The sequence below is a fragment of the Agelaius tricolor genome, unplaced genomic scaffold, assembly GCF_023055355.1.
Source record: "Agelaius tricolor isolate 1412-34295 unplaced genomic scaffold, bAgeTri1.0.p SCAF_28, whole genome shotgun sequence".
In the NCBI taxonomy this organism is placed as follows: domain Eukaryota; kingdom Metazoa; phylum Chordata; class Aves; order Passeriformes; family Icteridae; genus Agelaius; species Agelaius tricolor.
In genome coordinates this window covers 7,554,199-7,572,538 of record NW_027269288.1, presented here as the reverse complement: position 1 = coordinate 7,572,538, position 18,340 = coordinate 7,554,199, and the positions used below count along the sequence as shown (strand labels likewise).

General features: G+C 44.0%; 1 protein-coding gene across 1 annotated transcript in view; it reads left to right on the top strand.

Moving 5' to 3' along the window:
* Positions 1-702: 702 nt before the first annotated feature.
* Positions 703-18,340, top strand: part of LOC139600610 (ATPase family AAA domain-containing protein 3) — a 31,769-nt gene continuing 14,131 nt past the window's right edge. Inside the window, exons 1-12 of the mRNA XM_071448915.1 lie at positions 703-975; positions 2,611-2,687; positions 3,454-3,555; positions 5,109-5,168; positions 5,972-6,041; positions 6,815-6,980; positions 9,574-9,643; positions 12,687-12,842; positions 13,042-13,098; positions 14,021-14,146; positions 15,173-15,297; positions 18,078-18,129. Of these exons, the coding sequence (XP_071305016.1) occupies positions 750-975; positions 2,611-2,687; positions 3,454-3,555; positions 5,109-5,168; positions 5,972-6,041; positions 6,815-6,980; positions 9,574-9,643; positions 12,687-12,842; positions 13,042-13,098; positions 14,021-14,146; positions 15,173-15,297; positions 18,078-18,129 (1,287 nt within the window). The 5' untranslated portion in view covers positions 703-749. The remainder of the gene's footprint in view (positions 976-2,610; positions 2,688-3,453; positions 3,556-5,108; positions 5,169-5,971; positions 6,042-6,814; positions 6,981-9,573; positions 9,644-12,686; positions 12,843-13,041; positions 13,099-14,020; positions 14,147-15,172; positions 15,298-18,077; positions 18,130-18,340) is intronic.

Sequence of the window (18,340 nt, the reverse complement as noted above, 5' to 3'; positions counted from 1 at the left end):
AGGGGTTGAAAAGCTGGAATTCATAGAATCATAAAAATTGGGAAAAGCTTCTGAGATCACCCTGTTAAATCATAATTTTAAATGAAGAGCGTGTTTCACCCATGCCTGAATAACCTGATTTACTCCAAACTTTACTCCCATCCCTCAAAAAACATGTGGGAAATGTAAAAAACAGAAATATATTGGTATTGATGATTCCAAAATGATGATTTCCATGGGAAATCCTGCTCTTTATCCCAGATAACCGCAGCAATGGGTTTCTCCTCACTCCCCTTTTCTGCTTTCTTATCCTCTCTGCCATTCCAAGGAGAGGATTTTGAGGGAAATCCAGGATAACCTCCAAGAGAAACTGGGGGTAACTCCAAGGGAAACCTGGGATAACACCGGGCTGGGGCCGATTTCCAGGGAAATTCGGGATAACCCAAAGGCAACACCAGGATTACGCCAAGGCAACCCCGGGATAACGCTCAGGCCGCGCCGCCTCGCGGCCCTTAGCAACGCCCCTCCCGTTGCTATGCGGAAGCGCCGCCCGCCCCATTTGTCCCTCCTGGCTCTCCGTCCCTCCACCCTCCTCTCCCGCCCCTCCCGCCTCTTCCCACCAATCAAACCCCACACGCGGCTCCCCTCCACCAATCACCGCGCGGCGCGGCGCTCCGCCTGCCCAATGGGAATCCGGCCCGCCTCGCCGCGCATGCGCAGTGACCGCGGCGCGTCCTCCGCGTGCAGCCGCCGCCGCCGCCGCCTCTCTCATGTCGTGGCTGTTCGGGCTCAACCGCGGCGCCGCCCCGGGCGGCGGCGGGGACGCGGCTCCTCCGGGCACCGGCAGCGGCCTCTCGCTGCCGCCCGGCCCCGCTGCTGGTGGCGGTGCTGGTGGAGGCGCCGGGGACCGTCAGACGCCCAAGGACAAATGGAGCAACTTCGACCCCACGGGCCTGGAGCGCGCGGCCAAGGCGGCGCGGGAGTTGGACGCGTCCCGTGTGTGAAGGGACGGGCGGGAGGGCTCGGTGGGGTGGGGGAAAGGGGTCTGTGTGAAAAATGCGTGTGTTTTATGATTGGGTATTCGCAAATATTCAAATGAATGTTATATGTGTTGTGTTAGAAAGTAATGCTGTGTTAATTCTCTTTAGTAGTGTGTTAAATATATTTTAGGTTATAAAAAATGTTCAAATAGAAATTGTGCTATGGAGGATACATTTCTTTAAAGAAAGAGGGATTGAGGGGTTATTCCACTCTGGAGCAAAGAGCACAGAGGGTGTGTGGAGAATCAGACAAATAGAAACTCCCACAGACACTCAAGGATTTAATCGACAGCCTTGGAAGAAGCTTAGATTGGTGTAAAAATACGATACACAGATATTAAGCACAAAAAAATTTCATAAACTTATGCTTCTATAGTTATAAGAAAAAATATGCCTTCCCTTATAGAAAAGGCAATGATGCATTAACTGTCCCTTTCGTTATCCCGTTAATTAATTATTACTTTTTGGAGAAAAGGGCTCTGGGGGTGTTTACAGGCTGAGCCCCCATTGTGTCCTGGCTTTGTGATGTTGAGCTGGATTTTTAATGCTCCTGGACTTTTGTTCCCAAGTTCTTGAGCATCCAGAGGAATTGGTGGCAGCAGTTTCTGTGCTCTCACTGTGAAGCCCTGTGAAGGCTGAGCCAGAACAGAGTTACAGAATAAAGCAGGGATTTATGAAAAGTTTCTCCTCAATGGATCCACCTTGGGCAGCACAAGAGCCCAACCAGGGCTGCACCCAAAATGAACCAAAATGGTCCCAAAATGAACTCAAGATGACCCAAAATGGTCCCAAAAATGGATGATCAGTCACCAAATTACAAGTTCTGCTCCATTTGCATCTTGGAGTGTCCAATTCCAGCTTTAGCCCATGCAGTCCCATCCTTGTTTTTCTCTCCTTGGCCCACGGTGTTTGTGCTCCTGGGCTGAGATTTGGATCATTTGTCCTTGGTCCCCAGCTGGAGCAGGAATTGTTTTGTCTCCCTGCTCTGTGCACAGAGCTCAGCATCCCATAATGTGAACCCAGACCCACACACTAAAGCAGCACAGAATGTGAAAAACAGAAAATCTAAAACCTGAGACATCAGCACAGAATCTTGAAAAAAAAAAAGTTAAAATCTGAGATATTTGTACAGAATCTGAGAAATAGAAAAGCCAGAACCGGAGGCAACAGCACAGAATCTGGAAAATAGAAAATCTAAAACCTGAGGCATCAGCACAGAATCTGGAAAACAGAACTGTTAGAACCTGAGATACCTGTTCAGAATCTGGAAAATAGAAAAGCCAGAACCTGAGATATCAGCACAGAATCTGGAAAATATAAAATCTAAAGCCTTAGGCATCAGCACAGAATCTGAAAAATAGAAAAGCCAAAACCCGAATCTGGAAAATAGAAAATGTGGAAAACAGAATCTGGAAAACAGCAAAGCTAAAACCTGATCTATCAGTACAGAATCTGGAAAATAGAAAATCTAAAACCTGATCTATCAGTACAGAATCTGGAAAATATAAATCTAAAACCTGATCTATCAGTACAGAATCTAGAAAATATAAATCTAAAGCCTGAGCCCTGCCCTGTGTCTGTTCCCCTCCAGGCCATGCCAAGGATGCTCTGAGCCTGGCCCAGATGCAGGAGCAGACCCTGCAGCTGGAGCAGCAAACCAAACTCAAGGTGGGTTGGGGTTCCTCACCTTGGAACTCCTCAGGCAGCTGCCAGCTTTGGGAGGGACAAAAATTAAAATCTTTCCTTTGCAGAGGATGATCAGTTTGTCTTTCTGGTCAGCTTCAGGAAATTGTAGTTATTTGCCTTTAGGAGGAAAAAAAAAAGTAATTCTGGAAGGTGAATCTCAGCTAATTTGGCCAATTCTGACACATTTTTTGTGGCTTTGAATATCACTGCTATGAATATCATCATATTCTAGTATCATTTTTATTATAATATTATAGTATAATATTTTATTATCATAATTATTATCATAGCTTATTATTCATATTTATTTTAATTATTTATATTTACTATCATATTTTAACTTTTTAAAATTTAATTATTTATATTTACTATCATATTTTAACTGACACTTTGTGTCAGTGCTCATCTTTTAAATGTACCCCTCTAAATACAGAGGGATTTCTTGGAATGTGATTGTCAGCAGCATTTCTGTACAGATGATCTGTGAATTTCTGGTGATGAAATTTCTGTACAGATGATCTGTGAATTTCTGGTGATTAAATTTCTGTACAGATGATCTGTGAATTTCTGATTATTAAATTTCTGTACAGATGATCTGTGAATTTCTGGTGATGAAATTTCTGTTCACATGATCTGTGAATTTCTGGTGATGAAATTTCTGTACAGATGATCTGTGAATTTCTGATTATTAAATTTCTGTACAGATGATCTGTGAATTTCTGATGATGAAATTCTGGTTCTGCCCCAGGAGTACGAGGCTGCCATAGAACAGCTGAAGAATGAACAGATCCGGGTGCAGGCAGAGGAGAGAAGGAAAACACTCAATGAAGAAACCAAACAGCATCAAGCAGTAAGGGAATGAGGGGGAAAAGGCAATGATGCATTAATTATCCCTTTCATTATCCCTTTCATTATCCCTTTATTAATTATCCCTTTATGGGGAGAGGGGGTTCACAGGCTGAGCCCCTGTTGTGTCCTGGATTTGTGATGTTGAGCTGGATTTTTAATCCTCTTGGGCTTTTGTTCCCAAGTTCTTGAACATCCAGAGGAATTGGTGGCAGCAGTTTCTTCTCATTTTGTGGTTTTTTGGGGTTTTCCTAAAGAGCCTTTCAGGGAAATGTTGAGAAATGCTGCTTTATCAACTGTTTATGTTAGCCTGGACAGTGAAATGGCTCTGAAGTTATTTGGATTTCAGTCTTAAGTATTCTATTTTTTCTGAATTAAACAGGAAAAAATATCTTAAGAGGAGAAGTGATGCAAATCTGAGTTGTTGTGAGCAGTGTTGGTGCTCCCTGGTTCGTTTTAGCTTGAGTGGCTGATGTGGCAATAATCCTGAAACAGGGAAAACAAAGGCTGGCCTTAACGTTAAAAATTCCCTAAATTATGGGGATTTCTTCCTCTGAGAGCACAGGAGATGAAGGAATTGATTAATTCTAATGGATTCTCCAGCTTGGGGAGTTTGCTAGAATTGTTTATTTGGCACGTGGTGCTTTTAGCCTGGCAGAGTTTGGACTTTGAGCAGGGCTGGCCCAGGAAGCAGCTGCACACTCAGGGGTTGGTTCTGCACCTCCTGCTGCTCACAGGGCATCATTTGAGGTCACAGCAAACTCAAATATTCTTGGTAAATAACCAAAATAGACTTGGTTTATTCCATGATGTTTTGCTGTTCTGCTGTGTTTGGAATAGAGAATGGTGTCACCCCCTGACATGTGGATCCTCATGTGGATCCTCAGCCCCCTTCCAGTTCAGTGGAGATGATTTGGGTTTATTTGGAGTTCCAGTGATTGATGAGGGCAATTAATGAGGAACAAGTAAATCTTCATCAAAACCAGCAGCACATCCTGACAGCTCTATTGCTTGTAGTCACCAGTCCAGATAATGTGGTTTAGAACATGAAAGCCTTATTTTCCCTACTGAAATCTCCTTTTGTGAGCCAAGAAACCTTTGCTCTTTGTTTTGACCTCTGTGATACCATAAAATGAAGTCAGACTGTAGAGATTCCTCAGCACAGAGAAGTTTTGGGTGCTGATTGAGGATGTTTTGCCCCATTCACATTCAAATCCAGGATAACTTTTTATTTGTGTGGATTTCCCCATTTTATTTGGTTTTTTTACCTCCTGAACCTCATTTCCCTGAGGAGCAGGCCAAGAAACCTTTGCTTTTTATTTTGGCATCTGTGATACCCTAAAATGAAGCCAGACTGTAGAGACTCCTCAGCACAGAGAAGTTCTTAGTGCTGACTGAGGATATTTTCCCCCGTTCACATTCAAATCCAGGATAACTTTTTATTTGTATGGATTTCCCCATTTTATATGCTTTTTTTTCCTCCTGAACCTCATTTCCCTGAGGAGCAGGCTGTTTTTTAACTGCCTAATCTGTGTTATTTTGTTTTGTTTTTTGAAGAGAGCCCAGTACCAGGACAAGCTGGCGCGGCAGCGCTACGACGAGCAGATGAGGCAGCAGGTAGGGTGGGTTCCTGCTCTGACCCAGCTGGGAATGGGCTGGGAGACTTCTGAAATCCCAGAGATGCTCTGGAGCTGTGCCCTGTCCTGCTGGGCACAGTTTATCTCTGTTATCTGCTCTGCAGCAGCACTGCACATCAAGGGCTGGGCATTAGGAGGAGAAATCTGGGAGATGGGGAGAGGAAAACACACTTCAAGCTAAGCAGCAGCTTCTTGGAAATATTTGTGAAGGCTATCCTAGAACAGACCAGACAGATTTAAAGAATAAAGCAGGGAAGTTTCTCCTCAATGGATCCAACTTGGGCAGCACAAGAGCCCAGCCAGGGCTGCACCCAAGATGAACCAAAATGGTCCCAAAAATGGATGATCGGTCACAAAATTATAAGTTCTGCTCCATTTGCATCTTGGAGTGTCCAATTCCAGCTTTAGCCCCTGCAGTCCCATCCTTGTTTTTCTCTCTCCAGCCCACGGTGTTTGTGCTCCTGGGCTGAGATTTGGATCATTTGTCCTTGGTCCCCAGCAGGAGCAGGAATTGTTTTGTCTCCCTGCTCTGTGCACAGAGCTCAGCATCCCATAATATGAAACCCAGACCCACTAAAGCAGCACAGAATGTGAAAAATAGAAAAGCCAAAACCTGAGGCATCAGCACAGAATCTGGAAAATAGAAAAGCCAAAACCTGAGGCATCAGCACAGAATCTGGAAAATAGAAAAGCCAAAACCTGAGGCATCAGTAGCACTTCAGTTCACACTTGATGGAGTCATTACAACATCAACATCTCTTCTGCTGTCATCTCTCCCTGCAGCAACTTGCTAATGAGGAGAATCTGAGGAAACAGGAGGAATCTGTGCAGAAGCAGGAGGCCATGAGGCGAGGTGAGTGTTGTGTTCAGCTGCTGAGGGTGTGAGGGCATTGTGGAGTCCTTGTGCTGATCTTTGTGTCCTTGCTGGGTTTGATGGCAGATTGGCAAAAACAGGTAAATCCCAGGAGTGCTAAAATTACCATCTGCCCTGGATGTTTAGGAGAAATCTGAGAAATCTGGATTTCTCAGTGAACTGTCAGCATCTCCTGAAATTCTGATTTCATACTGGAATTCTTATTTCATACCTGAAATTCTGATTTCATACTTGAGAAGGGAAGAGAAACAAAACATCTTCTGGGAGGACTGGTTGAATCTGTGTCACCTCATCTCCATTCAGTTTCCTGCAGAAAATAAAAAAGTTGTGGTGTGAAACTTGCTTAGCTTCTTTTTGTTGTTGAGAATTGCCAGAATTCCTGGGTTTGCACAACTCCACTGGGGTGCAGGTCTCAGAAATGTTAAGAAATGGTAATGTTAATTAACTGAATGGGATGGGAAGGTGGTTTGCTCCAAGCACAGATGTGACCTCCTCCAGTGAGGGAAGTGTAGCCTGAATAACACATCCCAGTGGTGAAACCCTGTAGGGTTGGGTTATTTCACTCCTGAGTTTCTCATTCATTCTCCCTTCACCACAATTCCATGGAATTTTGGTGAAGGGAGCAGCAGCGCTTCCAAAATCCCCTTTGGGACCGTTTTGCTTCTCTTCCTTCCAGTACACAGCAACTTCCCCGGGGTTTTCCTTCTCCCAGGCCAAAATTCGACCTCTCTGCTGTTTATTTTTCCCCCAAGCTACCGTGGAGAGGGAGATGGAGCTGCGGCACAAGAACGAGATGCTGCGGGTGGAGGCGGAGGCGCGGGCGCGCGCCAAGGCCGAGCGCGAGAACGCCGACATCATCCGCGAGCAGATCCGCCTCAAGGCCGCCGAGCACCGCCAGACCGTGCTCGAGTCCCTCAGGTGGGGCACAGAGGGCTGCGGGTGCTCTCTGTGTGTGGGGGAGGACCTGGGGTTTGTTCTTCTGGAGCTTCTCCAAGTGTGGTAGAACCTGGGGTTGGTTCTTCTGGAGCTGCTCCATGTGGGGGGAAACCTGGGGTTGGTTCCTCTGGAGCTTCTCCACGTGTGGGGGGAACCTGGGGTTGGTTCTTCTGGAGCTGCTCCATGTGTGGGGGGAACTTGGGGTTGGTTCCTCTGGAGCTGCTCCACGTGTGGGGGGAACCTGGGGTTGGTTCTTCTGGAGGTGCTCCACGTGTGTGGGAGAACCTGGGGTTTGTTCTTCTGGAGCTGCTCCAAGTGTGGTAGAACCTGGGGTTTGCTCCTTTGGAGCTGCTCTATGTGGGGGGAAACCTGGGGTTGTTTCCTCTGGAGCTGCTCCACGTGTGTGTGGGAGAACCTGAGGTTTGTTCTTCTAGAGCTGCTCCAAGTGTGTCCCAGCACATGGGAGAATCTGGGGTTTGTTCCTCTGAGGAATTTCAGCCTGGTGCTTTTCCCACATGTGGGAAAACCTGGGGTTTGTTCCTCTGGTGTTTCTCCAAGTGTGTCCTCACATGTGTGAGAACCTGGGGTTTGTTCCTCTGGAGCTTCTCCCAGTTTGGTAGAACCTGGGGTTTGCTCCTTTGGAGCTGCTCTATATGGGGGAAACCTGGGGTTGGTTCCTCTGGAGCTGCTCCATGTGTGTGGGGGAGAACCTGAGGTTTGTTCTTCTAGAGCTTCTCCAAGTGTGTCCCAGCACATGGGAGAACCTGGGGTTTGTTCATCTAAGGAATTTCAGCCTGGTGCTTTTCCCACATGTGGGAAAACCTGGGGTTTGTTCCTCTGGTGTTTCTCCAAGTGTGTCCTCACATGTGGGAGAACCTGGTGGTTTGTTCCTCTGGTGCTGCTCCACGTGTGTGGGAGGACCTGGGGTTTGTTCTTCTGGAGCTTCTCCAAGTGTGGTAGAACCTGGGGTTTGCTCCTTTGGAGCTGCTCTATGTGGGGGGAAACCTGGGGTTGTTTCCTCTGGAGCTGCTCCACGTGTGTGTGGGAGAACCTGGGGTTTGTTGCTCTGAGGAATTCCAGCCTGGTGCTTTTCCCACATGTGGGAAAACCTGGGGTTTGTTCCTCTGGTGTTTCTCCAAGTGTGTCCTCACATGTGTGAGAACCTGGGGTTTGTTCCTCTGGTGCTGCTCTACATGTGGAGAAACCTGGGGTTTGTTCCTCTGGTGCTTCTCCAAGTGTGGTAGAACCTGGGATTTACTCCTTTGGAGCTGCTCTATGTTGGGGGAAACCTGGGGTTTATTTCTCTGGTGTTTCTCCAAGTGTGTCCCCACATGTGGAAGAACCTGGAGTTTGTTCCTCTGGTGCTGCTCCACATGTGGGAGAACCTGGGGTTTGTTCCTCTGGAGCTTCTCCAGTGTGGTAGAACCTGGGGTTTGCTCCTTTGGAGCTGCTCTATATGTGGGGAAACCTGGGGTTGGTTCCTCTGGAGGTGCTCTGTGTGTGTGGGAGAGAACCTGAGGTTTGTTCTTCTGGAGCTTCTCCAAGTGTGTCCCAGCACATAGGAGAACCTGGGGTTTGTTCATCTAAGGAATTTCAGCCTGGTGCCTCTCCCACATGTGGGAGAACCTGGGGTTTGTTCCTCTGGAGCTGCTCCAAGTGTGTGGGAGGACCTGGGCTTTGTTCCTCTGATGCAGTTTCTCTCTCCCATCCTGTGGGAGGACCTGGGGTTTGTTCCTCTGAGGAATTTCAGCCTGGTGCTTCTCCCACATGTGGGAGATCCTGGGGTTTGTTCCTCTGGTGCTTCTGCCACATGTGGGAGACCCTGGGGTTTGTTCCTCTGGTGCTTCTCCAAGTGTGTCCCCACACCTGGGAGACCCTGGGGTTTGTTCCTCTGAGGAATTCCGGCGTTGTGTGACCTCTGGTGCTCGTCCCGCTACATTGTCACCTGAAATAGCAACCAGAGACATTTAGAGTGATACAATTTTTCTAACAGATTGTTTCAAGCCTTTTCCTCCAGTCCTGGAGCTCAGTAACTCCGAGAACCCCACAGTTCTTCCAGAACATCCATCACAAAGCTGTCATGCAGTTTGGCTCCTCAGGGCTGGCTGTTCAGCTTTGGAATTGGTTCATTTTAGGTCCTTTGAGATTTTGAACAAAAAGAGCTTTCAATACATCCAGTTCAACACAAATAATGCATTAAAGTAAATTGATACCATCTTAGGGCCAGGTGCTTTTCTGGACTTAATCCCAGCTCAGGTGTAGGCATCAGATGATTATAAATATGTTTTCAGATGGTTATAAATATATTTTCAGATGGTTATAAATTTATTTTCAGATGATTATAAATATATTTTCAGATGGTTATAAATTTATTTTCAGATGGTTGTAAATATATTTTCAGATGGTTATAAATATATTTTCCATGTTCACATTCCAATTCCGAGGTGAGCCCTTCCCTTTGACTCTTTCTGAAGAAGATGAACAGCTTTAATGCAATCTGAAAGCCTGGTTTAAAATGGATCAATGCATTGAATTCCCTTTCTCTCCTGCTTGCTTTGCTGTCTGCTTGCCACAGGACAGCTGGGATGCTCTTTGGGGAAGGATTCCGTGCTTTTGTGACAGACTGGGATAAAGTCACAGCCACGGTAAGCTTGGGAAACCTGGCAGAAACTTCCAGAAAATCCAGGTTGTAAATGTGTGTTAAAACTCCTGATTGTGTCACAGCTTTAAATCTAATTTTGATGTAGCCTAGAGAGCACTTAGAGAACTGCTCTGTGTGCTAAATAAATTGATTAAAAGCCAGAGCAGCATCTTTTCACAGGACAAAAGAGCTTGGGAATGGAATCTTGGGGACAGAAAGTTGTTTCTCAGTGTAAAACTTTAAACAAAACAACAGTGAAAATATATTTTTGGTAGCACGGCTGGTTAAAATAGAAATTCTGCTTTGAATCAGTCACCACCATCTGCTCCACCCTCTGATTTTATACACACAGGCTGATACAAAACATCCTTTGAGAGCTCTGGGGAGAACAAGACAAGCTTTTAGTGGCTCCTTTTGTCATCTGCAGCATTCAGAGCCCTTTGTAGATCAGTGCTTGGTGCTTTGAGCTGTGCATTCACTTGACCCACATACAAATTGTCATTTTTGCTTCTGACACGTTCTTCTCTTGTGAATTTGGGACATTTAGCTTAAAAAAAAAAAAGAAAAGAAAAAGGCAGGTGTATTTTTGGAAAGGAGATAACACAGCTGGAAGTCATATTTTCTGTTGCTTTAAAAAGTTTGGAATTACTATAAGGTAAGAACCAGTCAGTTATTCTAAGGTTCTTCTAAATGAAACCTGAATTTTCAGCTCTAAGTGCTGCTCTTTCTCTACCTCTTCCCAGCCAAGCAGAACCCCAAAGGTTCTACCTCAAGATTTTTGGTTCATTGTGGTTTTAGTGTAATTCACTTTTTTACTGATCAGAGACCCATTCCTTTGATACTTTATGATAAAAAGGTGGGTAAATGTCTCCCATGCAAAACCATGACACCCTGTAATCAGACTGATTTTTTAGGGTGGTCAGTTGGGTTCTTGCTTGATACAGAATTCATTTTTAAAGCTCTGCTTCTCTGTATCTTGTGACATGAGCATCATCAAAAACCTGAGGAAGTGACATCAGCTCCATCCAGGCACAGGGAACTTTGTGCTGCATGGTCTGGGAGAGCATGAGATCATGGCTCTGTTTTTAGAGGGAGGCTGCTAAAGAGGTGAAATCTGTTCTGTGTTCTGGAGCTGAGCTGAGCTGAGCATGGAGATCCCTCACTCTTTGCATCCTGGAACTCACAGTTCTGATCCCTTGGTGTTCCCACCCCGAGCAGAGGTGATGTCCCACGTTCCAGCAGAGTGAGAGCTACCAGATGGTGCCTCATGGTTTATTGAACAGTGCCACCCTCGTTGTCCTTGAGGCTTTTCACCCTGCTCTGTACTTGCAGGGGAAGGCAGCTTGTTTTAAAAGCAATTGCTGCAGTTTGCTCTTTTCTCTGATATAAATTATTGGCATCAGCTTTAAGCTGACTCCAGAGCCTGGAGTCTTTCTGCTTCACTGGCAGATCGATGGGAATGGCTCATTTTGTGGGGTTTCTGGAGGAACAGCCCTGTGAGTGATGTCATTCCCATTCTATGAGGGTAATTCCCATTCCCATGGTGGTAATTCCCATTCCATGGTGGCAATTCCCATTCCCATGGTGATAATTCCCATTCCCATGGTGGCAATTCCCATGGTGGCAATTCCATTCCCATGGTGGCAATTCCCATTCCCATGGTGGTAATTCCCGCTCCCATGGTGATAATTCCCATTCTATGATGGTAATTCCCATTCCCATGGTGGTAATTCCCATTCCCATGGTGACATTTCCCATTTCATGGTGATAATTCCCATTCCCATGGTGATAATTCCCATTCCATGGTGGCAGTTCCCATTTCCATGGTGGCAATTCCATTCCATGGTGATAATTCCCATTCCCATGGTGATAATTCCCATTCCATGGTGGCAGTTCCCATTTCCATGGTGGTAATTCCCACTCCCATGGTGCTAATTCCCATTCCCATGGTGGCAATTCCCATTTCCATGGTGGTAATTCCATTCCCATGGTGGTAATTCCCATTCTATGATGGTATTTCCCATTCCATGATGACAATTCCCATTCCATGATGGCAATTCCCATTCCCATGATGTTTTTTGGTTTTGTTTCTCCTCTGGAGCCCCTCACTCCCTGTGCTGTTGGGGCTGGCACAGCTGTCACCTTTAGCAGAAATTCCCTTTTTTGTTCCCCACTGTGCCCTGCCTTGGTGGCAGCCACAACTCAGCAGTTTCACCTTGGCACCTGAAATTCAGCTGGCATTTTCTGGTGTGGTGAGGGGCATTCTGGCAGGCAGCACCTGCCTGAGGGGGCTGGTTTATCTTCATTATTCAATTCACTTGAAAATTCAGCCCCACACTTTTTGGTTTATCTTCATTATTCAATTTACTTGAAAATTCAGCCCCACACTTTTTGGCTGATGGGGCTGTTTAATGTTCATTACTCAAATTTACTTGAAAATTCAGCCCCACACTTTTTGGTTTATCTTCATTATTCAATTCACTTGAAAATTCAGCCCCACACTTTTTGGTTTATCTTCATTATTCAATTTACTTGAAAATTCAGCCCCACATTTTTGGCTGATGGGGCTGTTTAATCTTCATTACTCAAATTTACTTGAAAATTCAGCCCCACACTTTTTGGTTTATCTTCATTATTCAATTCACTTGAAAATTCAGCCCCACACTTTTTGGTTTATCTTCATTGTTCAATTCACTTGAAAATTCAGCCCCACACTTTTTGGTTTATCTTCATTACTCAATTTACTTGAAAATCTGGACATCCCCTCACGTTTTTTGGGCAGGATGTAGTTTTGGATCCAGGACTAAATGCTTCACTTGTGCTTCCTCTGCTTTTTTGCTGTGCAAGAGCAATCAGTGAGCAGGGAGTGTGAGACCTTGACTGTCTGAGCAGGGATAAAAAACACCTTACCAAAAATAAACCCCTCCTGCTCAGCATTTGTCCTGAATCTTAATTCCCCACCACAGGGCAGCCTGCACACAGCAGCACTGCCTTGCCAAGTGGTTTTTTTCTCATTTTTCTCCATTTTTTTTTTGTTTTTTTTGCAGGTGGCAGGCCTGACCCTGCTGGCAGTGGGGGTTTATTCTGCCAAAAACGCCACGGCTGTAGCGGGGCGTTACATCGAGGCAAGGCTGGGCAAACCCTCCCTGGTGAGGGAAACCTCCAGGATCACAGTGCTGGAGGCTCTGAAACATCCCATCAAGGTAAAATTCACCTTTGCTTCTGTGGTACACGCAGCAAAACTCGGGCTGGGATTGTCTGTGGGTCTGGACAAACAGAACAGTGGAGGTGGAATGGATGGGCTGAGCCCGCTGATATTCTGTAAGGTGTTTTAGTCCAAGTGAGTTGTTAAAATGTGGGGGTTTTTTTCTGCCTGTGAGTAACTGAATTTGTCCTCTCAAGGTTGGTAAACGTCTCACCAGCAAGGCTCAGGATGCCCTTGAAGGAGTTGTTCTCAGTGTGAGTACTCTGTTCTCCTGCCTTGGGCTGTCAAGGATGACTTTGGATTCCAAATAACAGCTGCTGGTGCCCTAAACTCCCTTCTAAAGCTGTAATTCCAGCAGTTTTGGAGGGTTTTTTGTCCCTTGGGACACTGAGACCATCAATAAGCTCCTCTGTTCACTGTGACATGCATTTAGCAGCTTGTTCACCTTTTTTCCCTCTGTGAAAAGCAGTTGGAAGTCTTGGTTCAGTCCTTGCTCTGCTGCAGTTTCTCTCTGTGGTCAGCATGTGAAGATTCAGAATTCCACTTGTGCCCTCTGAAGTTAAGGATTACTGAACCCAAACCAGCTTCTAGGCCAAAAAAAAAAATAAAATCTAAATATTCTGTGCATTTACCCACCCTGAAATTGGTTCTTAACTTGCTAATTAGTGCTACTTCTGTATATTTGCTTCTGAATTGAAATCCTGGTTATCTGGCAAATTTAAGAGCTGCTTGAAGCTGCTGAGAGAAAATGCTCCTGCAGGAATATCTCTCTCCCAGTATCCCCAAATGCAGTAGGAATATAAATATGAATTTATGACTTGAGCAGGAATTAGCACTGCAAAGAGTTGCTGATGTTTTGACATATCCCTCCCAGGGCATCCATTAGGAAGTGAATATTTAGGTGTTATCTGTTCCTAGAGTAGTCACTGCACTCCTTCCTGCACTGCTGCTTTTTCTTATGAAAGAATTGTAGCCAAGTGGACAGAAAACCAAGTAAACCCTCACATAGGACAGGAAATGACCTTGGTGTGGAGTCATGAGCAGCTGAAGTTAAGACTTAAAAGCTTGAGCCTGGAGTGCTGCCTCCTTCCTGCAGGTACTGATTTGGGAACCTGGTAGGTGCAGCTCTTTTTGGTACCTTCTGATCCTTAAATTGAATTTTTTATTTTCCTGCAGCCCCAGCTGGAAGCACGTGTGAGAGACATTGCCATAGCAACAAGAAACACAAAAAGGAACAAAAGCCTCTACAGGAATATTCTGATGTACGGTCCCCCTGGCACTGGAAAAACTCTTTTTGCCAAGGTAAAAACCCTTTGCCAAGATTCTGCCAACCTTGCAAAGTGTTCTGAGAATTCCAGGGCCTGTGGAGCTTCCCTGGGCTGGAATCTCCTGCTGGAGTGTTGCACAAACATTTTGTTCCTGTTGGGGAGGGAGGGAGGAAGGGGCAGCCTGCCCCAGCTCTGAATCACTGCAGAAAATCCAAATTGGATCTGGATTTTCCACCTGGGAAAGGCCCTTGGAACTGGGATTTGTTTGTGGGAATCCCTTGGAACTGGGATTTATTTGTGGCAATCACAGCAGCAGCCACTTGTCCATGAGTCCTGAGGTTTCATCAACTTTTTAGCAGTGGCAGATTTGCCAAACTGATGCAAGTTGATTTTTTTTCCCTCTCTCAGTACATTAAACCCCTACCCCAGCAGTTTACTGAGATTATGGCACCTAAAGCTTTCTATGGCACCTGCTGGATTTCTAAAACCACCTAGTTTGGGTTTCTGAAGCCCATAGAGATGGACAGAAATGGAACAAATAAATAAAATCACAGCAGCAGCCCCTTCATATCCACCTGTGCTGGGTTTATCCCCTTGGCCTAATGGCTCTTTCCTGAGAGAGGCAAAGGCACTGCCAGGCTGATTTTTACAGGGATTGCAGTCAGAATTTGATTTTTTTTCCTTGCTTTTCACTGCTTTCATCAACTTTTTAACAGTGGCAGATTTGCCAAACTGCTGCAAGTTGAATTTTTTTTCTTATATCAGTAAACTAAACCCACATCCCAGTAGTTTTCTGAGATTATGGCACCTACTGGATTTCTAAATCCACCTAGTTTGGGTTTCTAAAGCCCATAAAGATGGACAGAAATGGAAAAAATAAACAAAATCACAGCAGCAGCCACTTCCTGACCACCTCTGTTGGGTTTACATGATTTATTTTTTGCCCTAAACAAAAAATTGCAGCTAAGTGATGAAGAACACAAAGAAGCCAATACTCCCCTCTGCAAACCAGCACTGCCAGGACTAAATGTTGAATTTGGTGGTTTTTGTTTCCTTGCAGAAATTAGCTGTGCACTCAGGCATGGATTATGCCATCATGACAGGAGGGGACGTGGCCCCCATGGGCAGGGAAGGGGTCACAGCCATGCACAAACTCTTTGACTGGGCCAACACCAGTAGGAGAGGGTAAGTTGAGCTTTGCTTTAATCCTCAGCTTGGGTTTTTGTCTAAAAGACCCTCACCCACAACTACAACAGTGTAGTTCAGCCCTAATATAATATATATATAATATATATAATATATATATAATATATATATATATAATATAATATAATATATTATATTTTATATATAACATATATAATATATAATATATAATATATAATATATAATATATAATATATAATATAATATATAAAAATTATATTATATTATATTGTATTATATTACATTATATTATATTACATTATATTACATTATATTACATTACATTACATTATATTGTATTACATTATATTATATTACATTATATTGTATTACATTATCTTATATTACATTATATTGTATTACATTATATTATATTACATTACATTCTATTTTATTACATTATATTACATTATCTATAATAGAATATATTACATCTAGTATTATATATTATATATTGTATATTATATAGTGTATATTATATAGTGTATATTATATATTATATATTATATATTTATTATATATAATAAATATATATTATATATTTATTATATGTAATAAAGGAATATTTAATGAACATTTCATTATTCTGATAACTAAATTTTATTTATTTTAAAATAAATAAATTCTTAGAAAGCAAGGTGTTGATCCTGCAAAAGAACCTTGCTTTTCCCTTTGAGGGGACAGCAAATCTCTTCTGAAATGATCCATGGAGTTGCTCTATAAATTGCTCAGTTTAATTATTATTATTTCATTGTATTTGCAACAATAATCACCATAAATGAGTTGCTGTTATTGAGTGAGGCAACACAGAAGATTTTAAACACTGATAGTATTTGAATCCAGCTTCTGGTTTACTTTGGAGTCTCAAGCAGGAAGAGTGAATAAAAGAAATAAAAGAGGATAAGGAGGACATAGATGCTAAAGGTATTGATATAAAAATCACAAACAGGTATAAAATATCAGGTATAGAAAACACAAACACAAAAAAAGAACTTTTGCTTTTAAAGTCACCTTTAAAATCAAATTTTTATCTGCAGAGACTGCTCAGGTTGAGGCTGAATTTTGCTCCCTGGTTTTGTGTGGGTGTGTGGTTCATTTGCTCCTACCAACATAAATGGATTTTTGATTTTTGCACTGCAGAGATCCTTGTCCAGCCAGGATGGTAAAATTCAACATTGAACTTCCAGGGGTTGTCACTTTGGGTTTTGTGCTGGTTTGAGCTCAGATCTGTGAGTGTGGTGCCCAGTGATTTATGTGTTCTCTGATTGCTCCAGATGGACATCATCTTGCAGTGTCTCTTTTAATCCTTGCTTCATTCATCACCTCAATCTTTCTATTTCCCCATACCAAGAAAAAAAAGCAGGGATTTAAAAGCAGGATTGAAATTTTTAAGCTTCTATCCTGAGGAGCTATAGAAGGGAAGGTGTTAGAATTTAAGTGAGCTTGGAATTAAAGTGAGAAGTTGGAAGAGATGTGAGAATACTCAGCTGGATGCTCCCATCAAGGAATTCTCTTACAGCACTGCCTGGCTCTGAATTTCTCTGCTCTGATAAAAAATTTCTGTGCATTTCAGCTCCCTGCACTGCCTGATCAAAGCTCACATGTGTCCATAAAATCAATATTCTCACCTCCAGTAGCACTGAAGTATTTAAGCACATTTAATTCTGAATATCCACCAGTGTTAGCTGTGTCTTATTTAGCTGAAATTGTGCTAACAGACATTTTCTGCAGAGAATATTTGGGAGAAGATGTTAATAGGCCTGAAATGCCCTGGAAAAAAAGCTGGGTTTGAAGTTAGGCAGGGAGGTAATACAAGCTGTGACAGCTTTATGAGCAACCTGCTTCTGTTATTGATAAACATCTTTACAGGCTCAGTCCCTGGGGAAGAGCACTGCCCTTGGGTTAGAAGTGAATTTATTTTGGTGAATAATTCATGGGCTTTATTAATTCACTTCTCCACAGGTAGTAAAGCCATTACATTAGTGCTGCTGTGGTTTGGGAAAGAAAAACCTCAGAAAACAACAAAGCAGGCTGAGGACAGGACTCTGCTTTGAGTTTTTTAGAGTGGCATAAGGAGGAAAAATGGCAGGGAGGTGTCACTGTCACCAAGATTTCTGTATTGTGCCCTGCACACATCTCTGGAAAGAGGAGGGAATGCTAAAATAGCACTCAGACTTGAGCAGGTCTAAATTTCTGCATTTGAGGCTGAGGAGAAGCTTCCAGAATGGAATGATGGAGCTGGGATTGTGGCTGTGGAGTTTGGGTAGAAGGGTGTGAGGTCACAGGGTGGGAAAATCAGATTTTGGGGTTTTAGAATATAGGAATATATAGAAAGCAAGATGGAGGTTTTAGGGCAGAGGCTGGTGCTTCTTCTTCACCTCCTCCTCCTCCTCCTTCTTCTTCTCCTCCTCCATGGGTTTGGGTGGTTTTGTGCAATTGGATAAAAAACTCCACATTACAGACCACAGGTGGTTGGTTATTTGGTTAAAAGTAAAAATAATTGAGGTGTCATTTCTTAATTGGAGAGTTTATCCTTAAAAGGCCTTGTAGAGAGAAAGAGACAGGGCTCCATTTTTAGTTTCTTAAAGTGCTGCAGAACTCAGGGCTTGTGAGACTCTAACATAGATAAGAACTAAAAAACATTTGAGTCCAAACAAGAGATTCCATCTTGTCCATTTAATCCCAACCCTGGCTAAAAAAGAAGCAGAGGCTCCCCAGGCCTTACCCTGTGCTGTCACTGTGGTGCTTCCCTTTTGCAGCCTCCTGCTCTTCGTGGATGAGGCAGATGCATTCCTGAGGAAAAGGGCCACAGTAAGTGCTGGGTGTGTGTCTGCTCCTTCTCCTGCTTCTGCTCCTGCTCCTGCTCTGCTCCTGCTCTGCTCCTTCTGCTCCTGCTCCTGCTCTGCTCTGCTCCTGCTGCTCCTGGTCCTGCTCCTGCTCCTGCTCTGCTCCTGCTCTGCTCCTGCTCCTGCTTCTGCTCCTGCTTCTGCTCCTGCTCCTTCTCCTGGTCCTGCTCTGCTCC